The 25060-nt window shown below is 50.9% G+C and overlaps 2 protein-coding genes across 4 annotated transcripts; both read left to right on the top strand.

Annotated features, from left to right (window-relative positions):
- Window positions 1-79: 79 nt before the first annotated feature.
- LOC134416273 (two pore calcium channel protein 1-like) lies at window positions 80-11638 on the top strand. Of its 3 annotated transcripts, XR_010027216.1 has the most exons (20): window positions 80-123; window positions 235-317; window positions 874-988; window positions 2064-2192; window positions 2396-2512; window positions 3258-3376; window positions 3492-3593; window positions 4223-4349; window positions 5202-5403; window positions 6124-6268; window positions 7316-7501; window positions 7748-7812; window positions 8085-8172; window positions 8360-8429; window positions 8951-9170; window positions 9282-9372; window positions 10005-10118; window positions 10471-10589; window positions 10799-10922; window positions 11155-11272. XR_010027216.1 is itself a non-coding variant. In XM_063152706.1 (19 exons), the coding sequence occupies exons 1-19, from the start codon at window positions 103-105 to the stop codon at window positions 11298-11300; spliced, it is 2259 nt and encodes a 752-aa protein (XP_063008776.1). In that variant the 5' UTR covers window positions 80-102; the 3' UTR covers window positions 11301-11638. The 3 variants fall into 3 exon arrangements, 1 of the variants encoding a protein (XP_063008776.1); XR_010027217.1 differs by lacking the exons at window positions 10799-10922; window positions 11155-11272 and adding an exon at window positions 8513-8552; XM_063152706.1 differs by lacking the exon at window positions 10799-10922 and having other exon boundaries at window positions 11155-11638.
- Window positions 11639-12066: 428 nt separating this feature from the next.
- On the top strand, window positions 12067-24188 carry BUB1 (BUB1 mitotic checkpoint serine/threonine kinase). The gene is made up of 25 exons (XM_063153365.1): window positions 12067-12083; window positions 12283-12342; window positions 12453-12597; window positions 12812-13008; window positions 13492-13532; window positions 13783-13877; window positions 14188-14234; window positions 14337-14527; window positions 14728-14876; window positions 15653-15981; window positions 16616-16668; window positions 17146-17286; window positions 18046-18141; window positions 18456-18546; window positions 18907-18982; window positions 19493-19673; window positions 20155-20233; window positions 20757-20953; window positions 21308-21448; window positions 22020-22135; window positions 22753-22914; window positions 23030-23187; window positions 23272-23449; window positions 23606-23712; window positions 23892-24188. Exons 1-25 carry the CDS (start codon window positions 12067-12069, stop codon window positions 24085-24087), a joined length of 3243 nt encoding a protein of 1080 aa, XP_063009435.1. The 3' UTR covers window positions 24088-24188.
- Window positions 24189-25060: the final 872 nt, after the last annotated feature.

The following is a 25060-nucleotide window of genomic DNA, read 5'->3' as shown; positions in this document are numbered from 1 at the left end:
CTCCGCCGGGCCCGGCGCCGCCTCCCGCTTCCGCCGCCGCGGGGGCGGGACCGGCCCCGTTAAAGGCGGCGGGGCCGGGGAGGCGCCGCGTCCGCCCGCGCCATGGCCGAGGCGGCAGCGCAGGTAGCGGCTCGCCTCCAGGCACTCTGCCTCCTTTCTCCCTCTTCTCCTTCCCCTCAATAACCCCGCGGAGTCCTCCGCAGCTCCTCACTCGCTGTCCTGTGTTTCCCCCAGGATCTGCTGCTGGCAGCGGCGTTCGTGTCCGACGCGCAGTACAACAGGAATATTCCTTTCAAGACCTCTCCGGAGGCTGTCAGGTAAGCAGGGATGCGCCCCCGCCCCGACCGCACCTGCGGAGAGCCAGCGGCATCCGTGGGCAAACAGCAACAGCCCGGAAAAGTCAGGGGGGCTGAGAGGTGGATGGGTGGGGTGCTAAAAACTGGACTTAAGCTGAAATGCTTAAAACGGAGCTCAGCACGTCTGTATGTTGTGGATGGGGAATTGACATTAAAAAGTTGTGGTTTGCTGGAGGGGAGAAAATAAAACTAACGTAAAGTCTTCCAAGCCTCTGGGGCAATGAAGGGTGTGGGAGGCTTGGTCAGCTCTCAGCTGTGTGGAAGGTGCTGGAGTGGCAGAATCAAGTTAAATATTTTTTGTTCACTATAGTAAATATTCTGTTATTTAACCCTGCTCTGGAAGGCAGTACCATATCCATCAGCTCTAAGACTGATTTGGAAGCAAATTGCCAAATTCCTTGCTGGCAGTAATGTTTGTTTGGGACGGCAAGTGCTGTTCTTCCAGGACACATTTGGTGATGCCCTGGGGATGTGCCCTGTAGCCTTTATTTATGGTGCCTGTGCCTTCTTCCTCCAGGCTCTATCACCTCTACAACCACTGGATGATGCGAACAGCCACCTACTTCTTCATCTTCCTCAACCTGTCCCTTGCCCTGTTTGAGGAACCTGCTGTGTATCCTCTCCCCTTCCTGGTGAGTTTGTGGTGTAGGAGCAGCCAATGCAGCTGCTGGAGCCAGCAAGGGACTGTTGCTTCAAAGTGGTTGTCAGAGGTGCCAAGAGACAGTGGATGGAGATGTTTTTGTGGGTGTCTTTGATCCTCTGCTCTGGTGAGACCTCACCTGGAGTCCTGCATCCAGCTCTAGGTCCCCAGCACAGGAAGGACGTGGAAAGTTGGAGTGAGTCCAGAGGAGGTCACCAAGTTGATCAGAGGGGTGGAACAGCTCTGCTGTGAGGAAAAACTGAGAGAATGGGGGTTGTTCAGCCTGGAGAAACTTCAGAGTGACCTAATTGGCTCTTCCAGTACTTGAAATGACCAACAAGAAAGACGGAGAAAGAGTCCAAGGGCATGGAGTGCCGGGATAAGGGGGAATGGCTTCCCATTGCAAGAGGGCAGGATTAGATGGGATATTGGAAATAAATTGTCCCCTGGGAGGGTGGTGAAGCCCTGGCATGGGTTTCCCAGAGAAGCTGTGGCTGCCCCATCCCTGGAAGTGTTCCAGGCCAGGCTGGACAGAGCTTGGAGCAACCTGGGATAGTGGAAGGTATCCCTGCCCATGGCAGGGGGTGGAATGGGATCATCTTTATGGTCCCCTTCAACCCAAGTGATTCTGTGACTTCATAATTCTGTGATCTGTCTGAAATGGGGACAAAAAAGGCACAGGAGCTGGCCAGGGACTGTAGGAGCCATTGTGGCCACCAGTAATGGCCCATGTGACTGTGGTTAAAGTCATATTGCTGGTCTCCCTCTCAGAGACCAATTCCAGCCTTCTTTGGGATTCAAGTCCAGTCCTCATGCGTGAAAGTAGAAGCCAAGTTTTACTTCAGGCCAGACTTTTCTGCAGCCTTTTAATTTGTCCTGCACCAGTGTGATTGTGAAAGATGCACTCCTTGAATCCTAAGCAAACACAGACTTGCTGGCTTTAACCTGCCTGTGGCAGGGAATTCTGCAAAAGGAAGTCTGAAAATACTGCTCTGCCTGTTTTTTATTGTGCAAAAAGGAATATTGCAGCTCCTGGTTGTGCTGGCTGAGCCCTGCTCTCTCTGCAGGCCACGTCAGTGCTGGAGGTGTTGTGCCTGCTGGTGTTCCTCGGCCGCCTGACACACTTTGCCAAAGTCACCCTGCACAACGTCTTCTGGAAGGACACCAAGAACATCTGCATCATGGTGGCAATCCTGGTGAGTTGGGCCCTGAGGAGATGGATTTCCTCTCCCCCTCATGTTGCTTTCCTGGGATCCCAGACGTGGCATACACAAGCCATGGCCAAGCCAACCAGATCTCACAAACCTGTCATGTGTCACCTCTCCTCCATCAATGAACATTTCACTGTCTAGACACATTCCAGCATTAATTCTGGGAGCTTTCCTTCTTTCTCCCACAGCTATCCCTGACAGACCTGGGCATATATGGGGTCCTCAGGCTGTATGGTGTGAGGAGCATCCGGTGGTCAAGGATTGTGAGGCCCATCTTCCTCATCAACTTCGCAGAGAGCCGCCAGGTAAAGAAAAGGTCTGGTGGCATGTCCAGGGTCCTGGTTTTTTCAGACAGCCTGCTGCTTTCCACAATCCAGGGGATTTAGCAGAAAGGTTTTATGAGCCCTGGAACAGGTGAGCTCTGCCATGGCCCAGGGCTCTCTGCTGGGGAGGAGAAACCCTCAGGCAGAATTTAGGATCCTGGGAGAGAAGGTTTGTTTCAGAAGTGGCCTGAAGCAATAATTTGAGGTGGGCAAAAGGGTGGATTCACACAGTATCACAGGAAAAACCCTTGTGTTTCTCCCTGAGTCAGGGACCAGGTTACTGATTGCTGGAAGTCTCCTGGGTAAACAAGTGCTGTAGTCTGGGTTTGGACTCTGATTCCCCTCAGCATGGAGAGATCTTTGTCCTGCTGCCCAAGACTGGTCTGGGCCTGACTTACAAATGAATACACTGCAATGTGGAGGCCTGGGGGAGGGAGCAGCTCAGCATTTGGGCTCAGAGCCTGTGTTTTGTGGCCTGGAGCGATGGATTTCTGTCCCTGAGTGGTTCCTTGCAGCAAGAGCATCTTGGCAGTGCCCTGGGGGGCCCTCTGTCCCTTGGCTCCTGAGCTCACTGTGATTTGTAGCTGAGGCCTTTCCTTCTAGGATCCCCCTGAGGAACAAGGAGGAAAGGCCTGGGTCTCTTGCACCGCATTTCAGGGGTTTGATCCAGGTGGGCTGGGGGAAAAGGGGTGCCACGTTGCCTCTGAACATTCCCTTGTCCCGGCAGATCCGGAGGGCGTTCCGCAGCATCCGCAACACGCTGCCCGAGATCACCTACGTCTTCCTGCTCTTCATGTTCAGCCTCCTCATGTTCTCCCTCATGGCCCTGAAGCTGTTTGGAGAGAGGTGTGGGTAATTCCTTTGCTCCTGGGGTACTCTGGGCACACTCCAGGCAATTCCTAGGGAATGCAAGGGACATGTGGTCCCAGTGCTTAACTGCAGGCTCTCCTCTTCCTCCCAGGAATCTCCAGACAGCAGAAGGCCTCCCCTACTTCAGAAACTACCTGGAGATTGTGTTTGACCTCTACGTGCTGGTGACCACAGCAAACAGCCCAGATGTCATGTATGGATGTCTCGTGTGGATGATCAGATCTCTTTCTCTCACTGTGCTCTCAGGGCTCTCTGTGCAGCCTCTAATTTGCACAGCAGAGTTAAAATTCTGTGGGTGTCGGGATTTTCATCCCTTTCTCTTCTGGGTTCCCATTGTAGTTTGTGCTGGGAAGTGCTGTCAGGAGTAGGGCAGGGAGGAAGGGCTTGGTCATCCATGTGCTGGAAATATCTTCAGCACAACTGTGATGGTACAGTGACCCTGGGAATTTAAACTGAGAAATAAAATGCTGCTCATCCTAGAGCAAGTGGAAAAGCAGATGTGAGCGCAGCAAGGGTCTGAGGCCAAAAAATAGCATCTGGCTGAGGCATTGCCTCATGTGTGCTCTTAAATTTGGCTGCACTGGCAGAGATTTCATCTCTGTGCTGTCTTCTGCAACCCTTCAGTCAGGGCCTGACAAACCAGGACGAAAACCCAGCAGAAGAAAAGTGTTCTCTAACTGAACTAATGCATTTTTTAACTTTTGTCTGATGAGTTTGATCTGGCAGTCCAAAACAGCACTTGGAAATCCATGTGGTAGTCTGTTTTCTCACGGGCTCACTTTTGTCAGTCTGGCAAGCAGCAATCCCTCTCCCCTTCTCTAGGATGCCAGCGTTTGACTTCAGCTCCTGGTACGCCCTGTTCTTCATTGCCTTCGTCATCGTCAACACTTACATCTTCATGTCTCTCTTCCTGGCTGTGGTCTACAACAACTACAAAAAGCACCTGAAGGTAATGCCTGGAGGGGCTTGTGGCCTTCCTGCTGTTCTCTGTCAGGAACCTCTGTCTTTCCCTTGGAAAGCTTTGAGAAGGGGAAAGAGCTTCTTGCAAACAACAAGCACAGTCCCACTTCTCCTATCATGGGATTATTGGGAGTTCTGCTGTTGGCATTGATTGAAACATTCTATAGTGTTTCCCGCTGATAAGATGCACATTCTGCATTATCTTGGAGGCTTAGTCCTAGCTCAGGAATGCTGTCTCCATGCAGGGAACTGTTTTTGCACAGCATTTTTGCCTGTGCTCTGAGAGCAAGTGAATTGGAAATGGGAGGTCTGAGTAAATCAGAATTTTTGTAGGGGCAGTTTGGGACTTGTGATCAAAGGAGGAGAGCTGGGAATTCCTGGGTGCTCCCATGAGGGAATTTGATCTTTCTCAGGAAGCAGAGTGCTGGATGTCCCTCTGCTCACAGTCATGTGCAGAAGGGGATCCCCAGCCCTGCTCTCAGCAGGATTCACTTGTGGATGGGAAGCATGTGTGGACACATCCTCTTTGCTTCTGTGGCCATGCAGATCCCGTGATTTTTGTCACCTCCTTCCTGTTTCACGCTACCCTTTGTCTTTCCTTCCGGTTTTTCAGTGCTGTCCCAGCATCCAGCAATCTGGTGATCCTTCCAGAGCTCGGTGTGGAGAACCCACAGCTGCCTGTTAAACACCAATTCTCACCCTCACGCCTACATACATTAACTGTGCTTTGTGTCCAGCGCCATTCCCCTGGGTCTCTTCTTGCATTTCTGTGCTGTGCAAATGAGTTTTTTGTTAAGAAGGGGGAAAGGCACCTGGGACTGACTCCCAGCACTCTCTCCAGAACGAGATCCGCAAACTCGCCTACATGAAGCGCCACAAGATGATCGAGGCCTTCAACCTGCTGAAGGAAGAGGAGGGAGAGCAGTTCGTGGTCCGGGAGGGTCGCTGGAAGCAGCTGGTGAAGCTGGTGGCTCCTGACACCAGCAATTCCCACCGGGAGCTGCTGCTCCGCATCTCGGATGACGAGCAGAAAGGGTTCGTAGGTGAGCAGTGGGGACTGGGGAGGAGCCAGGAGCCTGATCCTTCCAGGGGTTTGGCATTGGGAGGTTTGATCTGTAACGGCCCCAGAGGGACTCAGAATCACAGTCATTGAGGTTGGAAAAGACTCCAAGGTGGAGTCCAACCTGTGCCTGTTCCCCAGCCCAGAGCACTGAGTGCCATTTCCAGTCATTCCTTGAGCCCCTCCAGGAATGAGGTCTCTGGGCCCCTCTTCCTGTTTCCCTCCAGATTCCTGGAGTCCCTAAAGGTTGTTCTTGCTGCCTGTGCTATAGCCCATGTCCCACACACTGTGACTGGCCCTTCATGGCCATTTGACATCAGGCCAGGCTCTCCATGGGATGTGGGCCCTCCTGCTCTCAGCAGAGGTTGTGGAAAGCCTCCCTTGTTATCCGATGCAATGTGGCTCCCACACAGTCCTCTGGAGTGGGAATATCCAGAGAGATGGGTCACTCTCCTTGTTCTGAATCCTTCTGTGGCAGTTGTTGGCCCATGGCTCGAGCCAATTCCCCGGGAATGGGGCGGAGAAGCCGCTTGAATTCCAAGTCCAGCCCATTGTGGTGGACACCACTCTGGGATTGGCTTTGCTGGGAGCAGAGACCGAGGAGCCCGGACGGCAGCCGCTCCCATGGGCTCGAATGTGCCTTTAGCAGGCACTGTTTGCTTGCCATGAGCTCAGGCTGACACTGACCCTCTGACTGCTGCAGACAAGAAGTCCTTCGTGCAGCTGGCAGACCTGCTCAACATCCAGGTGGTGACGCTGAAGATCCGCAGGCACCCCCTGGCGCGTTGGGCGCCGGCGCTGTACGGATCCGCGCCCAGCCGACTCCTGCGCGGCCTCGTCAGGCACAGGTGAGCTCTGACACGGCACAGGTGAGCTCTGACACGGCCCAGGGCTCCCCTGGATGTGCTGACAGACCCTCAGCGCTCTGCTGCTGCTCCTGCTCAGTGTGGAGGAACCAGCTGTGGCTGTGGGCGAGGCCCCGCTGCCCGAGCTGGGTTTTGCTGACATCAGGCTCTGCTTTGTGCCCTGCCGCGCACTCAGATCTGCTCCTAGCTCAGCAGTGTCTGCTGCAGAGCTCTGTCCTGCTGCCTCATCAGCTTTGCGAGTTCCCTAGAGCTCTCTTTCCCTTCTGAGCCTTGCCAGGATCCCAAAGTAGCTGAGGTTGCAAGGAACATCTAGGGATGGGCTAGTGGAACCCCCCTGCTCCAAGCAAGGTCAGCCACAGGAGGGTACTCAGGGCTGTCCTAGCTGGGTCTAGAGTATCCCCAAAGGATGGAGGCTCCATAACCTCTCTGCAACCCCTTCCAGTGCTTGATCACCCCTGGTTAAAAAAAAAAAAAAAGCCCAAGCAACTTCTTTGTTTAAATGGAAGTTCCTGAATTTCAACTTGTGCCCCTTTCCTCTTGTGCTTCCACTGGATATCACTGAGAAGAGTCTGGCTCCATCTTCCCTGCACCTTCCCATCAGGTATTTATGCACAGGAGCTGCTCCTGACCCTTCTCCCTGTCAGGCTGGACTAGCCCAGCTCTCCCAACACATCCCATTGCACTGTGCCGTCATTCTGTCAGCTCTGTGACCTTTGGTGCACCAGCTCTGTGTGCTCAGGCCTCTGCAGTGCTGGGGAGCCCAGCTCACCCTGGTTCCTCCCCCAGCACCTCCAAGTGTGGCCTCACCAGTACTGAGTAGGTGGGGAAAAATCACTTCCCCTGTTAACCAAATTCTGTGTTGGACTTCAAGGGCAAAACTAAACTGTCTGGTGACTCCCTCAGATTCTCAGGTTTGAGGAGAAGTGATGGGTAAAGGATTTTTGAGAGAGAAGGCAAAGAGCTTCTGAAATAACTGTGTGGCTTTGGCCTTCCTGGGAGCTGTAGACTGATCTCTCTTGGTTCTTGCAGGGCTTTTGTTTGGACTTTTGATGCCATCATCCTGATCAACGCTGTCTTCATTGCTCTGGATGAGGAGAGCCCCTACATTTCCTATGCAGAATGGGTGTTCCTTGCTCTGTACGTCATCGAGATCCTCCTGAAGGTCTACACCTATGAACCCAGGGAGTTCTTTGGCAAAACCCAGTTCTGGAACTGGTGAGTGGGCTGGAGGTTTGTGTGGAGTGTGGTGAGTGCTGTGCTCAGCTCCTCAAGGACTGAAAGGCTCCGAAGTCCTGTGCCAGGCTGTGTTTAAGGTGAATCAGAGGATGTTGTGACAAAGCTCTCCCGTGTGCCCATAGCCTGAGCTGGCCCTGATGAGAGGAGCAGGGGTCACTCCTTGATTAAACCCCACTCCTGTCCCTGTCCCCCCAAATCTAACAGCAGTGCCTTCCCTCGTGCCAGGTTTGATACTCTCATCATCTTTGCTGCCCTGACTGCAACGATTCTCAATGCCACCCTCAAGTCCAGTAAGTGCAGCTTGAGCAGCCTGCATGCCTTGGGAACCCTGGTGTCCTCCCCAGCCTTCTGCCTTGAGAGGCTTTGTGACCAGACAAGGAATTTCTGGAGGGTTTCTAAGAACTAACCCAGTCTTCCTCTTTTTTTCTCTTTTCTTTTTTTTTTTTTTTAGCTCCCTGTCATAGTGTTTAACAAGGACACAATCGTAACAAATGAAAGAATTTTATCTAAACACCTCCCTGCTTTATTTTCATAACAAAAACATCTTTGTTCTGTTTTTCAGCCATGAAGTACAACAGCCAGCAGATCCTGGACATTGTGTTTATCCTGAGAGTGCTCAGGTTGATCCGGATTGTTGACAGCATCCAGAGGTGAGGAGGGAAGTGGGAGCTGGATTTTGGGGAGGGGTTGGTGCTCTGTGTGCCCACACTGACCATGGCCACCCCTCAGAGCTTCCCAAGGCCTTGGGAGGATCCCAGGGGCTGCAGGAGCCTCTCTGGGGACGTGGGGAGTGTGGGTGGCCAGGGTGTGACAGTAACCATTGTGGGCTCTCTGCAGGTTCCAGGTGATCATGAACACCCTGATAAACATCGTCCCGACCATGCTGACCTTTGGTGGGCTCACTCTGGTAAGAAATCCCGATGTCTTGGCTCAAAGCACTCCAGTTTCACAGAAGTGTGTCATAAATCTCACGCTCATGCTGTTTCCAAGGGGATAAATGCAATTCCCTGGATGGCAGGCCTTTGGAACTGTAAGTACCTGTTTGAGTCATGGCCATTGTGCAAGCAAAGCGCTGCATTCCTGCTTTTTCCTGGATCAGGACATCCTCCTTGGATCCATGGGCTTTGCATCATGAGGAATCAAATCATGGTTTGGGCAAGAGGCTGAATGAGAAACGTGGATTTCAAATGATTTCCTAAAATGAGCTTTTGTTGTGATTTGGGGATATTTCCTATCCGTGTATTTGTAGTTCTTGGCTGATTATTCCTGCTTGGTGATTGCTGTTGGGTGGCTTGGGGCTCTTGGAGTCTGTGCTGCCCTCCAGCCCCTTGCTGTGCCTGTGGAAACGGGGAAACCTGCTGGGGTGCTGAGCTTGCCCTGGGGCTTGCAGCTTGCTGGAGAAGCAGGTGATGGGGTTTCTCTCCCCAGGTTGTGTATTGTGTGTTTGCTATCATTGGCATGGAGCTATTCCACGGGAAAATCCAGTACTTCCCAGCCAGCTCCAATGCTCCTCACGCCCTGGAGTGTGGGAATCCAGCTCTCAAGGATTCCCTGTTTGCCCGTGGCAAGTACTGCAAGAACAACTTCAACAACTTCGCCTCGTCCTTCATCGTCCTCATGGAGCTCACTGTGGTCAACCAGTGGCACGATATCCTTTGTGGGCCACATTCCCAGCTGGAAATTCCCTTGGGACATTGGCTGGGCTTCTGGCTCCCCCCTCAGCTCCTCCTTTCCTCTTTTGCCTTGACTCCCACTCCACTCTTTGCCAATGGATTTGCCAACGTGACAGCTCAGCCTGCCAAGCTCTACTTCATCGCCTTCCACATTGTGATGGTGATAATCATTGTCAAGTACGTTTTTTTGGGGTGATTTCCTCTACTTTAGGGGAAAAGGGGATCCGCCTTGTCACGGCACTGCTGGGGTCACCCCCTGGAGATGGGTGGGATGGGTTTAGAGGGATCTGCTGCACTCTTGTCCCCACTGTGTGGTGGTGTTCACAGGGGTGCCAGGATGAGGGAAGAGATGAGAATCTTGACTCCATGTTTCAGAAGGCTGATTTATTATTTTATTATATATATTATATTAAAAGAAAATTATACATTAAAACTACACTAAAGAATAGAAGAAAGGATTTTATCAGAAGGCTTGCAAGGAAAGGAATGTAATTATAATAAAAGCTGGTGACTCTCAGAGAGTCTGAGCCAGCTGGGCTGTGATTGGCCATTAATTAGAAACAGCCACATGAGACCAATCCCAGATGCACCTGTTGCATTCCACAGCAGCAGATAATCATTGGTTTTCTTTTCCTCTAAGGCTTCTCAGGAGAAAAACCCTGGCAAAGGGATTTTTCAGAAAATATTACGGTGACACCACTGGGTGTTGCTCTGACCTGGAGGGGATGGAGCACTGGGGAATGGGCCTGGGCATGCTGGGACAGCCAGGGAGGAAATGCTGTCTCAGTTCTGCTCGTTGTTTCTTGCAGCATCTTCGTGTCATTCATCCTTGAAGCTTTCTTTGTGGAGTACTCCCTGGAGAAGAGTGAAGTGGAAACTGCCATCGAGCAGAAAATCCAGGAGCTGGGAATGGGAGTTCAAGAGTAAGGCCCCAGATGTACCCAAGCTGGATGTGGCCAGTTTGGCACCACTGATGGGGGAAAATCACCCTCTGTGTCGAGGTGTGAGCTGACATTCCCCTACCTTGTCACAAAGTTCTGGCTCATCTTTCTGAAAAATGGAGATTCCTCTTCCCTGTCTTGAAGTTCTGGCTCCTCTGCTGGCTTAGGTGCCAGTAGAAGGCTCTGCTGGAATTCCAGCCCAGAGGACAGGAGAGATGCTGGAAAATAACCCCATGGCTGGTGCTTGTCCTGCCCCACTGAGAGCCCATCACTGTGGGCTCCCAGGGTGGGATATGGCCCCTTCCCAGGGTAATTCCTGGCCCTTGCTGTGCAGGGATGAGCTCCAGCAGGAGCAGCTCCTCGACAACATGGAGAGTGCAGAGCAGGAGCTCGAGGGGGAAGGTGGAGCCAAGGCACAGAGCAAAGGGCTGGTGTTCAAAATTGCCTCCAAACGTAAGTGTGACCCTCCAGAGTGTCCAGGCCCAAATCTCCCAGCTGTTCCTGGGGAAGCTCCCAATCCCTGCTGCTCCCTTGGGGCTACAAAGGAACTAAACCCCACGTGGAAACTTTGGGACAGCTGTGGATGTGTGATGTTTGTTGTTTGTTTTTACTTCTGTATTTCTCCTGTCCTACCTCAGCCCTTCTGTGTTCCTTGTCCTCAGTAGCCTCCCTCTGGAGACACTGCCCTGCTGGATGAGATCCTGCTGTGCCAAGACCCCTGTTTGCCTTTCTCCTTCCTCTGTGGGCTTTGCATTCCTGCTGCCTTGGATCCTTTCTTCTGGCTCGGTGACTATTCCCTCCTTCTCCTGGCTTTCCTGCTGTACCTCAGCTCTCCACTGTGTGGGAATAGAAGGGCTTAAAATCCCAAATAATGGCCTTACCTTCAAGAAGGGCTCAGAGTACTTAAAGTACATGGGATGGAGCAGCAGGGAGTGTGATTTGGGGGATTTTCTTGCCTGTTTTAAGGCATCCAGAGGGGCACATCTGGTGCTCACAGGGCATTCTTTTGTCCCCCCAGGATACAGGACAGTGGATGCTCTGCTCCAGCGCATGTTCGAGGCAGAGATACCCCTGGAGGACGAAGGCCCTTCCTTTGAGGAGATCCTGAACTTGTCCCCCAGCTCGGCCGTTCCCAGGAGCCCGAGTTCCGAGAGTGCGGCCTGAGGGGGGATCAGGGAATGGAGCTCATTCCCGGCTGTCCAGGCGCTCCCTGGCCGCTCCCACGCGTGGGGCCCGGGTCACACGGTGGGAACAAACAGCTCTGTCCTGTACAGGAGCTTTATCTCATGTAAAGTCTCATATAAACCTCTGGAATGAATGCGGGCAGGAGTCGGAGTCCCCGGCCGTGCCCGGGCTGGGACGGTGCCGTGGGCAGCATGTTATGGAATAACTACTTTTGTAACTGGAATTGTATCTCAGCACTTTTATATGCAGCTCTGGAGCGGTGTACGCTGAATGAAGCAGCTCTTTAGCGCAATAAATTCAGCAGTTTGGAAAAACGATGGAATATCTCAGAGTTAATGATGGGAGAGGGTTGCGGCTGCTCCATGATAACCTGCGGGGCTTGGAGGTGGGAAATGAGGAGGGGGGAGAGGAGTGGGGGGCTGCTTCTTGCTCCCAGGGCTGGCCCAGCCCTTTCCCTTTTCCCAATTCCTCATTTTTCCCTTTTTCTTTTTTTTTTTTCCCCTTTTTCTTTTCTCCCTCCCATTTCCCTTGGGCCTGGCCCCAGGGCGCCGACCAGTGGCCGCGGCGGGAACTGCTCCTGGGGGGGGCGGTGTTTCCTGCGTGATTGATGGGGCCAACGGCCAATAGGAGCGCAGTGCGGGTCGAGGGCTGGCCAATGGGGATGCAGTGTGGCCCGACGGCTGGCCAATGGGGAGGCGGTGCGGGGCCCCGCGCGGCCAGTTTGAATCGGCGGGAGCGGTTGGGCATGGACGAGCCCGGGCGGTGAGCGGGGAAAGAGAAACCGGGACAGCGGGACGGGGAATAGGATAACGGGATGGAGAGCGGGATAACGGGATGGGGAACGGGACCGGGAGCTGCGGGTGCCGTGGCCAAGCGGCGCCGTGGGGGCGGCAGAGCCTCCGCTCGCCCCGGGCCCTTCCCAGCCTCCCTGATGCCGGCCTGACGCGGGATTTCCCTGCAGGAATTACGAGGCTCAGATCCGGAATTACCGAGGGCCCGACCCTCTGGAGCCCTGGGACAGGTGAGCGCTGGGCCTGGCTCGGGGTGCCCCATCCCCGGTTCGGGTGTTTCCCATTCTCGGTTCGGGATCTGCCCCTTCCCGGGCCGGAGCTGATCCTGGGATCGTTCCAGGTACCTGCAGTGGGCAGAGGGATGCCTCCCGCTCCCAGAGAGGCAGAGCCGCTGGCCGGAGCTCCTGGAGCGGCTGGTGGAGCTGTTCCTGAGCGACCGGCGGTACCAGCAGGACCCGCGGTTCGTCAGATACTGCCTCAAGCTGGTGGGTACGGCTGCGCTTCTCTGGGAATTAAATTAAATTAAATTATCCCGATTCACCCACCCCGCGGTTCTGGCACTGCGGAGAGCTTTGGGAGGAGGCAAGGGGATCAGAAAGAACGAAGAGTGTGTTTTTTAAACTGTGTAGTTCGGAGAGGTTTACCTGAACTTCTCTGATACTTCCCCGTTATGGTGACTCAGAAATTGTTGTTGTGCAGGCAGAGTTCATCTCCTCCCCGGGCCAGTACTTTGAGTACCTGCACGGGCAGGGCATCGGGGCCCGGAGCTCGGATTTCTACCTGGCCTGGGCTCGGCTGCTGCTCAAGGAGGGAAACGTGCAGGGAGCAGCGGCCGTGCTCCAAAAAGGGCTCCTGAACCAGGCACAGCCCCGCGAGAACCTGCAGCAGCTCCACTGGTAACTCTTCTGCTCATTTACTCAGTGCTCATAATTACTCATAATTAACCATATTTTTATTTTTTAAAGTTTGTTTTTTCAGTGTTCTTACTTTTGGTAAAGGGAGGTTTAAACTTAATAACGTTTCTTTGCTGCTGAATATTTATTGGATGTTCTGGGATGTGTATTAAAAAAAAAAACACATCCCAGAGTGAAGCAGATCCTTGGAGTTAAGCCTTTAATTCTGGGAAGATAAATGCAAAAAGCCAAAAGTAAAATGTAATATAAAACATAAAACCAATACCCAAGTCTGTTCTCCTGCTGCCTCTTGAAGGCTTTTTTAGTTTTGCAGCTGTGGAGGTGTCCATATCCAGTAAAAATCTAGCTTTTCAGTGTTGCATTTCATGGCATGATTGTACAAGGAAGTCCAACATTGCTGAGAGGTGGGAAGGGTGAGGGACAGGTGGTTTCATGGTAATAACTGAGGGTTTTTTTTCACTTTAGCTCCCTGCAGAGTTATGATCCTCAGAATCCTCCTTTGCAAGGTGAGGATGAAGAGTCCTGTTTGATCTGTAGCTCCTCTAAATGAATTTTTTACCTCAGTGAGTGAAAAAACCAAATTCCCCATAGAAATCACTTTATTTTCCCTCTTTGTGTGAAAAATTCTTAAGGGCAATGTATTTAAAACAAGTTATTAATTTTCTAGTGCTTCAAGTTAATCTAAATTCACAAAGGAGCAAACAATTTTTACTCATTAATGACTAGAAAATACTTGCGTTATATTTCCTGTCCCAGATGCTGCTGTTCTAAAACCACTTCAGCCTTCCCATGCTGCAAATCAAATGGCTCCTCCAAAAGGTGTCTCAAGTCCTAATCCCTGCAAAACTCAGGTAAATCGTTATGAATTATTTGGGGGAGATGTTTCATGTAGAGTTTGGGTTAGTGAGCTTGGCTGAACGGGGCAGACTGGCTGTGTCTAGTGCATCTCAAAACTGATGTGGAGAGGATATTGCTGCTGTGATGCTTGCAGCAGGAAAACATCTCCATAGGAATGTCTCGTCTGGGAAGCACTGGGACACACCCAGTGGCCTGACACATCCCCAGAATCACAGGAATAATATAAGCAGTGGATTCTGTCCCAGCTGTGCTGCTTGAACTTAGTTTTATTTAATTTTTTTGTGTTTTATTTCCCTGCTTTAGGGTCTGGACGCTGCTGGTTCTCAACCCTGTGCTGCTGGGAAAGAAGTGTAAGTGGCTGGGTGTCCCTTTCAAAGCCCCCACAGTGAGGAAACAAGCTCTCAGCTGGGACAAACCCCCCAATCCTGGCCCTTTTCTCCTCTCCCTACCAGGAACTACATCACCTACATCTCCAAGTCCGAGGTTGCTCCGAAGCCGCCGTCGGGCGCCGCCGGGTGGGAGCAGGTGCCCATGTACGACAAGAACCTGCTCCTGTGCCCGGGCTCCGAGCTCTCCTTCGAGGAGCTCAGGGCCAAGAGATACTTCAGGAAATATGAGCTCCTCAGGAGGCAGCAGGCACTGGGTATCCTCCTTTTCCCAGCTCTCCAAATGGCTCTTTGCTGGCCAAGCTCATGGCTTGGGCTTCTCCTGTCAGTGCCACATTTGTGCCTCTCTCCTGAGGAGGCACAGTGAGCCATCAGCGCCTGATATTTTCATTTAATCTCATTGTTTGGGGTCATGCAGAGCACACATATTCATTTAGTGTCACTGTTTAATCCCTAGAGGAGGAGCAGAAGGACTCCATGAGGAAGAAGGAGTCGGCAGTCCTGGAGCTCCAGGCGCTGCAGCAGAAGCTGGACCAGCTCACCCAACTCTCCAGGAGCCTGGAGGAAACGAGGCTGGAGCCAGCAGCTGAGCCAGGCCAGAGCGTGGTGAGTGGCTCTGGGATGGACAGGAAGGCTCTCCCCACAAAATCCAGCCATGCTGTAGGAGCCAGTGTTGGTTTTTCCCTGGTGGGAAGCCCCACCAGAGCCCCATCAGCTGGGATCTACTGCTCCACGCAGAGCAAGGTGTGACCCTGAGCTGCCCAATCCTCCTGGATGGGATAAACCCTCCTCAGGGTGTCACAAAGCTGAGCCACAGCTTCCACCAGCTCCAGGAGGAGCCTGCAGGTTTCTTCCAGAGCCCCAAAATGTGCTGAATTCTTCCTGGGAATTCATCCTTCGAAGTGGGATGGGCTCAGCTCATCCAGTGCGTGTCACTGACCCAGGGAGGCACCAGGTTCTGGCTCTGGGCTTTATTCAGAGCTTATTGCAAAAAGGAAAGAGGAGAGGGGGGAAAAAAAAAAAAGGAGTAAAAGTATGTTTGATATGTTTTCCTAAGACAGCACTGTGGGATAGGATCTTTCTCCAGCCTGGAGGCTGAGGCTGCAATACCAGCGTGGAAACCTGGCATAACTTGCAGCACCCGAATTTTAAAGGTTTTACCCTGAACTGTGGCTTTGCTTCTCCACAGTTTAGTTTGAGATGCAGCTAGAAGTTCTCTCAGGTTCTGGGCATGTAAAGCTAACAGGAAAAATTGGAATGGCTGTATTCGGGGGAACCTAAAGGTTCTGTTACATTCTGGTCACGTGGAGCTGGCAGAGAAAATGGGAATGGCTGCATGTGGGGGGAATCTGGGTGTCACAGAACACTTCTCATCCCCAAAGGTGCCCCCACCTGCGAGGCCCAGCACATCTCCCATCCCAGGGAGCTGGATGGCCCCTGCTGCAGGGCTGGATGTGCCAAAGGGCCCAGCTCTGGTGCCTGAGCAGCCCCAGTTCCAGGCACCACCAGCCACCGCTCCTGCCCTGCGGCCGGCGAAGCCCCTCGGAAACCACATCCCAAAAACCTCCCCATGGGAAACACCACAGGACAAGGACCCAGCTGGAGCTCGGGCAGGGCTTGGGGAGCTCCAGAAGAGTTTGCTGCACCCTGCCTTCAGTGCTGCTCCAGCCCAGGAACGGGCTGGTCCTGACCCTCAGAGCGCGGGAGAACTGTGAGTGTGAACAGGCTCCTCCTCTGAGTTGTGAGAATTAGCTAAAAATGAGCCTTTCTTTCCCTTCTGGAAAAAATACCTGACCTGAAGCCATTGTTTATTAGACTTAAATCAAACTTGGTCCTCATAGCCACATTTAATTCCCTTTACCCTGTGGTTTAATTGTACAGGTTTACTTAATTGCAGTAAGAGGGAATTTGGTGTGTAATGCCTGGAATAAATCCCAGGATGTGCTTTGCTCCTGCAGATCCCACTCCAAGGTCTCCAGAGAAAGATAAAAAGTGCTGGTATTGCTCTCCTACACTTTTGCTGTGGGACTTGGCCACAAAACGGGGGGGCAGAGGGAGAAACCCAGGCTGGCAAAGCAAGGGTGGCTCAGTGGACTTGGCCAAGGTGGGAACAGATTGTTCACTCATGTTCTGGAATTCCTTGGAGGCAAACTGTGTCCAACGAGAGCTTTTAATGCATTTAAACATTTTTAAAGGACTCTGCTGCCTCCCAGGTTATTGGCAGCTGTAGGAGAAACTTTCCAGGGTGATCTTTATTAAGGGACCTCTCACTTCATTGAAACAGAGATTAAAAGGGGATTAAAATAGCTTTTATTCCAAGGTAATGTTGTGACTTTCTTCTGAAGGTCTCCTAACAAAGGATGCACTGGATTAACTCCTGCTGTGGATGTGAAGGAAGGTAAGGAGCCTTTGGATGGAGATTGGTGTGGCTGTTCCCAGCTGGGAATCATCAACTGTGTGTGGACACCAATTCCAACCCTGGCAAAGCTTCTTGACTTCCCAGCCTCCATCCCTGCATGTCTGTCCAGAGTTTCTCTATCTTATCCCTTCCATGGAACATGGATCCAGCCCCTGTTCCCATGTTCTAAGCAGCTCCTTTTGGAGCATGGCTGGGAATTGCTGTTTGTCCTGCTTCACTTTCTGTGTCAGGATAGAATGGCAGATGGATTCCTTGGAAGCCACCCAGCTGTCCCAGGTCCCTCTTGCCCCCCAGGGCAGCCTCCCTTGGGACTCTGCCACGCAAATCTCTGAACAAGCCAAAATCTCTCCCCAAATCCTGCGTCGCTGCCGCTCCTTTTGTTTACTTCCCTCACCAACGTTTTGCTGGAATGCTCATAAACAATCCCAGGAATGATCTTGCCCTTGTGTTTTCCAGCCTGCAGAGCTGGGAATTCCTCCTTTGCCTATGGGAATGTTTCCCAGGCCACCCCCAACACCTCGCTGGGAGGAGCAATGGGGATGACAACGCCCTTCAAGGTGCAGCCATCGCCCACGGTCCACACAAAGGAAGCCTTGGGTAAGGGCTGGAGTGGCGTTTTCCCTCCCCTGGAATCCCTGGGATCATCCCTGGAAACATTAGGGGAGCCTTTTCCAGCCAAGGGAGCTGCTCAGGGATGGGCATGTGCACCAAACAAAGAGGAAAATAGCATTACATCATTAATTGTCTGTTGGGATTATCTGGGTGACCCAAAACCTCTGACCAGAAATTGATGTTTTAACAACATCCCACAATTCCCATCAATTCCTGGATAAATCACTGCCAGGCTTCTTTGGGAGTGTGTTGTCTGAGCTGCTTTTTCAGGGAATCCTGTTTGGGAGGTGAAGACCCAAACCATATTAATTTACAATTCACAGTCAGCTCTGCTTGGTGCTGAGCTGAATAAAAATGAGAAGAAAATAAACCCAAAAGGCCTGTGGCATTCATTAGTCCTACAAATATCTAAGTTTTCCAAAAATCTGAGAAATTAAGGAGAACTTGCTCTCTTAGGAAACTTGGAATCTCCCCTTGGATAGGGAATAAAAAGGGCCATGACCAAGTGTGTGTTGGCCAAATTGGCCCTTCCTGTGTCTGATTTTAAATGCAAGAGGGAGGAATAATTGGTTATTGACTGTTGATAATTTATAAGAATATTATTAATTGGCATTTAAGGCTGTTAGAGTTAATTGGCATTTGATTTGGCTGCTACACCATGGAAGAACCTCCGAAAATTTCTTTCTTTTTCTGGGAGTGTTATTCCTTCATTATTTATTCCTTTATTACTTCTTCCTTTCTTAGGTGTTCTCATGGATATGTTCCAAACACCCTTCTTGCCTGAGCCATCTGCCCTGGAAGACAGTGAGGAACAATTTGAAGCCTTTTGCAGAAAAAGTGGTGCGTGCTCTTTATTTTCCATGGAATTCCATCCCTTATTTCCCATTGGCACCTCCCACCAGCCCTTGCTGTGAGAGTTGAGCCAGTCTGAAACCCAGGGGCTTTACAAGAGTGAGCAGAGAGAGATTTCACACCTGGGGCTGGGCTGGAAAAATCTTCTTTCCAAGAGTTTGTAGGAAAGGTGATTTGGGTGGGAATTGTGCAGGTGCAGCTGGATGGAGCCCTGAGCACCACGTGCCTGGAGAGGGGGAGAAGGTGGCTGTGTAAATAATCTTTATGGGGTGAAGATAACAGGGGTTATCTTTTAATTTCAGAGCCTGGTGGAGGTTTGAAAACGAGCATTGCTGTCCCTGCCACTCCTGCCTTTGCCATCTTTGAGGATGAGGAGGAGAAGGAGAATGGAGGGTAAGGAGGGAGAAAGGAGCAGCTGAGCTCAGCTCCCTAAAAATTATGGGAAAAATGGATCCCATTCCATGGGACTTTGCTGTGGCTGTGCCAGGACGGCACAACTGGTGGAGTGGCAGGAGAAAAGCTGCTCTGGGATTGCACAACTTCCCTGTTTGGACAGTGCTTGGACAGTGCTTCCATTCCCTGCAAACTTGGGTATAACTCTGAGCTGCTGCAGCTTCTCCAAGTTGCTGCAAATGGGGCTCTTAATATAAAATTAAAAATTCACATTAAAGCAAACCAACCTTCGTTGTGACCAGTGTGCCTGGGAAAGCTCCTGGGGAAAAGCTGTTCTGAACTCTTTGGGTCACTTTTCAGGATCCCACAGCACAAGAACAAACCAGAAGAGCCCAGAACTTTTGGAGAACATCCCATGACTGACTGTGCAGCAGAAGTGAGTGGGGATCCTGCAGGGATCAGCCTTGGAAGTGGGTTATGCACTTGGGAGGGTTACCAGGGTGGGTGGATTCACCTCTGCTCTGTCCCAACCCCATAATATTCCTAGGAATGATGCCTGCTGGAGGCTGGATACTTCTTCCCATTTCTTGAGCATTTTTAATTGTTGATTGACATAAAATTGGTGGAGAATTCCACTTCTCAAATGTGTGGACTTGGCATCAGTTTGGGGGGAAAAAGAGGCATTTCATCTTCCTGCAGCCACCTTGCAGCTTCCATACCCAAGGAGATGGATAAAACTTGGATAGAAGAGGTCCCTTCCCATGGGATTGGCTTTTCCAGGCTCCCCCAGCAATCTCTGATGGTCTGACATTTTGCTGTGGCTTTGACTATTACCAACATTCAGACCTAGTCTAAACCTATGGAAACATGGGATTTTGTTTATATTTCAGGATAATTTTGATGATTTCATTTTAAATCTTTGATTTTTGTTGTTTTTCCTGCCTAGGAAGAAACAGGGACCACGGAATTCCTGCGAGATGATTACACGGTGTGGAATGGCCCCTGCAGCAACAAAGCCCTGGCTCCCAGTCCAGACGACACCAGGGATTTTGCCCGAGCTGCCCAGCTCATGTCCACACCCTTCAATTACCTGGCAGCTCCTTCCCAGCCCCCTTTGCAGGACAGAGGTAAAATAAGGAATGTTTTGTGGGGAAAACGTTGAATTTGGTGCCTCATGACTCCATTTCTGCCCAAATCCCACCCAGGTGTGGCTGCCATTCCTGAATCCACATTCCCTGTGGAACAGCAGCTCATAAGCTCTCCAAGGATTTTTAATTGGGATAAGAGGAGGTGGTGAGGGACAAGAGAGGCTTTGTGTGTCCAGCTGCTGCTGCTGTGAACAATTCCAAGGGGTTGGGAATATCCAAACATTGGCTGAATCACATCTGGGAGCACCTTTATGCTGCTCCTGCCCCTTTTTAAGTATTGGGATCTGCTCCCTGGAGAAACCCAGGTGTTATTTTAACTTGGATATTTGAAATGAGGCTTTGTTGAGCTCTGGTTTTCGTGGCAGCAGCTTTCAGAGCTGCTGGGTGAGAATACTCCAAATATTCCTGCTTTTGGGGAAATAAACCTTGATTTGCTCTTGTTCTTGCTCCCTTTGCTCAGCCTGTAAGGAAAATTTGCCCCAGATGAATTTGGAATTCTCTGGAGAACTGCACAGGCAGCCAAGGCCCAAGAAGTTAAGGTATGCTGCTGCAATGTAAGTGTCCCAAGGTTTTCCACTGTATCAGCCTGCCTCTGCCCAGCACTCTGGGGATAAATGGACCTGGGTTTGGTGACCATGCCCCCAAAATCCTTACAAGATTTAAGTTCTGCCCCATGGAAATTAAAAATTAGCTGGCCAAAAATCCGCTGTTTTCTTCTCTTGGTGAACCTGAGAATTATTAGGGGATGGGTAAAGTGACCGGATCAAATCTAATTTTCCTTTAAAAATTCCATTTTATTCACCTCCACGTTGGCCATGGTGGCATTTGACGCATTTTTGCTCCCTAAAGGTGCCAAACCCCCAAGGCAGAAGGAATGGAATGGAATAGAATATATATAATACAATACAATATATATTAATAATATATTAATATAATATATATAATACAAATTATTTATAATTTATAGAATATAAATGTTAATATATTATATAAATTTTATATAACTACATATAGTTATTGTAACATTATTAATAATTACTGATATTTTGTTTAAATCCACAGCCCTGTTCTCGAACAGGTCCCAGAACAGAGAGGGCTTCGTGGTAACGTCCTGAAACAAGGGACTGGAATCCAGGGAATTGCTGCAGCTGCTCAGAGCAGAACTGGACATTCCTCCTGCCCTGGGGTGGAGAGACCTTCCCAGGAGATGCTCTGTGGAGCTGGGCAGGACAGGACAGCGTGGAACGGGAGGCCTGCAGGTACACAGCATTCCCTGGTTCTCCTCCCTGCATTCCAAGGGCTGTGCTCTGTGCACTGGAGGGAGCAATTCCATGATTCCTGTGAGGGATGTGAGCAGGGATGAGTGTGGGCTGGACCTGGATTGCATATTGCCATGGATACTCCAGAGAGCATTTTGGGGAGCTCTGGATTTCTGGGCAGGTGCAAAAGATCAAGGAATACTTCACATACCAAGGAATACTTCACGTATCCTTATCCCTCCTGGGGGTTTTGGTTTATTTTCTTTAAATCAGTGATGCTCTCTCAAGCCCAAGCTTGTGTTACCTCCTTGGAATGACAGCCAGAGCTTAAACACTTTCCCTTTTTCCATGAAGTCCTTGTTGAGAACCCCTGGGACAAGGAGTTGATTGGCAAATTCTTGTCGGAGCTCCCGGAGCCGCTCCACACCTGCGCCAACTACTTTGAGTGGAAATCTCCCCTTCCCTTCATCCAAGTGAAGGCTGAACTCTCACTGGGTAAGAGCTCCTTCCAACTCATCACTGCCAAGCATTTCTTGAAGCTTTTTCCAGGAGAACCTCTTGGAAGTGTGTGGGAATTCAGCTTCCTTGAGTGTGTGTATCTCCAGCTTATCTCAGCCTCAGGCTGGGAATTAGGCCTGGGGTTGCTTTGTTTGCCTTTTGTAGCACGAGCCTTTTGGATGAGGCATTTTTCCCAGTTCTCCCTGCAAACTGGGCCACAGCTCTCCGGCTTTGTGTGGAGCAGCAGCGGGCCCATGTCAACAAAAGCTGTAGGACAGGGATTGCAACATCCCTGTGGGACTTAAACATTGGTGTTTACTTTTCAGGGCATGCCCTTTGGAATTTGACTGCTTCCAGGGGGTCAGGCAAAAATAGAAACACTGGGGTCGAGTGTGTGGCACGTCTAGCACTCCTGCTCTCTCCTGTTCCTAGCAGGAAGAGATTTGTAGGGAAAGACTAGATCTAGGATTAAACCATTCATATGGGCTGGTACTTTTCTCTTTTTTTTTTCTCTCCTGTTTTTCCTCTGTGGAGTTGGCAAGCAGGATTTAATGTTAATCTTTTAAAGGTTCCAGCTCATTCCATGTGGACTGCTTGGTTGGAGAAGGAGCTTTTGCCCAAGTGTATCAAGCTTCCATCCTGGATGCCAGTAACCCTCAGAAAAACCAGAAAGTGATATTCAAGGTCAGTGGTGTTGGGCCACAGCAGCTCTCCTGGAATAATCCTGGAGTCTGACCCTCCTCCTGGGTGGATTCACACACATCCTTGGCCTTTCCATGTCAGATCTGCCTTGGGACCTTTTTGTGGATCTCCTCTCCAACATTTAGCCCTTCAGGAAAAACTAAACTCCTCTTTAACCCCTGAAGTGAAACTTTTTCAGGAGACAAAGGTGATTAATGCTTTCTTTGGAGCATCAGGGATTCACAAGGAGTGTGTGGAATTGTGGCATGGGATTGAAGTCTAGATTTGAGAGGATTAATCATGAGGAGTTTATCAGCTGAGGTTAATTATTGTGAGGGTGGGCAGGCCCTGGCACAGGCTGCCCAGGGAAGCTGTGGCTGCTCCTGGACCCCTGGAAGTGTCCAAGGCCAGGATGGACAGGGCCTGGAGCAACCTGGGACAGTGGAAGGTGTCCTGTGGCAGGGGATGGAAGATGGGACTGGATCATCTTTCAACCAAACCATTTTGGGATAAGTTCAAGAGGGTGGATGCCTGATCTGCCACTAAAAGCCCAACCTGAGAGGAGCCCCAGCTTTTACCGCTCCCATGTTTTCCCAGGAAAACCCCCTCCTTTCTTCCAGGTCCAGAAACCAGCCAACCCCTGGGAGTTCTACATTGCAACCCAGCTGGAGCAGAGGCTGAGCCCCAGCCTGCACCACCTCTACATCCGCTTCTATTCCGCCCATTTCTTCCCCAACGGCAGCGTCTTGGTGGGGGAGCTCCACAACTACGGAACGCTGCTTGTGAGTGCCACCAGCTTCTGCTCTGCCCTCACAGAGCCTTTCCTCCTCCTGATTTCCACCTCCTTTGGGGATGTGTGTTGTGGCTTAACCCATGCTGTGTGTCCCTGGCTTCCAGAATGCCGTCAACCTTTACAAGAAGCTCCCGGAGAAGGTGATGCCCCAAGCCCTCGTCATCTACTTCGCTGTCAAAATCCTTCACATGGTGGAGGAGTTGCACAGCTGCCATATCATCCACGGGGACATCAAGCCTGACAATTTCATCCTGGGAGAAAGGCAAGTGTGTCCTGTTGTCACCAGGTGTCAACACGTGGGAGGAGCATGGAGACACTCAGGGGGTGTTTCTTGTCCTGGTTGAAGGTTCCTGGACAATGACACGTGTGACATCGACGGGCTCTGCCACGGCCTGACCCTCATTGACCTGGGACAGAGCATCGACATGAAGCTCTTCCCTGAGGGAACAGCCTTCACTGCCAGGTGTGAAACATCTGGGTTCCAGTGCGTGGAAATGCTGACAAACAAACCATGGAACTACCAGGTAAGGGATGGCCTGGAATCTCAGCAATTACTGCACACCAAACAACTGGACCCTGGTACCAGAGTTGGAGCCTCTCCTCTTCCACGGGGTGTTTTCAGCTCATTTTTAGTGCTCTGGGTGTGTTTTTGACACAAGACTGGTGTGGTTTTGGTTTAGACAGACTACTTTGGGATCGCAGCCACCGTGTACTGCCTGCTCTTCGGGTCCTACATGCACCTCAAGGAAGACAATGGGGTCTGGAAGCCTGATGGAACCTTCAGGAGGTGGGTGTCCTAAATATCCCCCAAATCTTTGCCCAGATTTCCTAGAAACCCACGTTAGTACCACATTTCTCTGAGGTCAGGTTCTGTCACACTTTTTCTAACTGGGAGCAGAGCAAAAACGAGTATTTTAACAGCAGAATTTAGTGCCTTTTTTTGATGATTTGTGTCCCTTTTTGCAGGCTTGCCAACGCTGAGCTGTGGAAGGAGTTCTTTGAGAGCCTGCTGAACATTCCCAGCTGCCACAACCTGCCTTCCCTCCGAGCCCTGCGCCAGAAGTTCAAGGATTTATTTTGCAGGTCCTACGCTAAGGAAATCAAGTTCCTTCGGAACAGACTTGTTGTGTTGCTCCTCGAGCACAAACGCTCACGGAAATAAGGGTTGAGTTTGCCCAGTTTCCAAGGACTTGGGGTTTTATGGGTGTGGAATATTTTTGTAATAACTTGGTTTCAAATAATAAACGGGTTTGGGGTTGACTTCAGCGATGATGGCTTGCATCTTTCTGTGCCTTTTTTGGGGGCAAAAAAAAGCTAAATTGAGTTGTTGATTGGTTTGGGAGGCAATGGGTGTACTTGGATTGGGCTCTTTCTGCTCTGCCTGTCCTTAGGAATTTCTAAGATGGAGGAAATGGAGGTTTGCAGGTCAGATGTAAGTTGGACAGGACTGAACCCACCCTTGGCACCTCCACTTTTGACCTCTCTCCACATCATTATTCAAGCTCAGGGGAAACTCAGAAGATAAATGTCTCTTGTTTGATTGTAACAGCAGAATTTTGGGAAGAAAGTGTTCCTTTAAAAGGAATATTTTAGCAGCACAACCCCCACGAGGTAGGAGAGGGCATTAATTTGATTTTTGCATCTCCCCACAGGAGGGAGACAGCAGCCTTTCCTATTCTCCCTCCTCCTACTTCTGTTTCAGGGGTGTTTTTCCTCTGCTCAAATTGTTCAGCTGGAAAACCATGGTGAGCCTGAGCACCTCGTAGATCTGGGATGGTCAGGAGGAGCTGAGATGTGTTCTAGGCATTGCTGCTCTCCCTCCAGCTGGGGCTCCTCTCCCTGCCCTGATGGCAGAACCTCTCAGATTCCCCTTGGAAGCAGCCTGCTTCCTGTGGCACGTGGAAAAGCCTTGGGCTTTGATCCGAAGCAGCTGGTTCCTGACTCAGCTGGAGTGAGTTGCACCAGGAGGCAGATCAGCTGGAGCAACCTCAGAGCTGGTGGAAACATAAACATTGGATGCTGGGGTGGCTTTTTTTGTTCCCTGTCTCCCCTTAGTTTCATTTTTTTTACGAGCTGAGCTGGAGCCAGCTGTTCTCCGGCCAGGCCAAAATCTCTGCCAGGCTTAAGTTTTTAGA

Source organism: Melospiza melodia, chromosome 3 (assembly GCF_035770615.1).
Source record: "Melospiza melodia melodia isolate bMelMel2 chromosome 3, bMelMel2.pri, whole genome shotgun sequence".
Lineage (NCBI taxonomy): Eukaryota > Metazoa > Chordata > Aves > Passeriformes > Passerellidae > Melospiza > Melospiza melodia.
The sequence above is the reverse complement of the archived record's forward strand: the minus strand, read 5'-3'. Positions and strand labels throughout refer to the sequence as shown.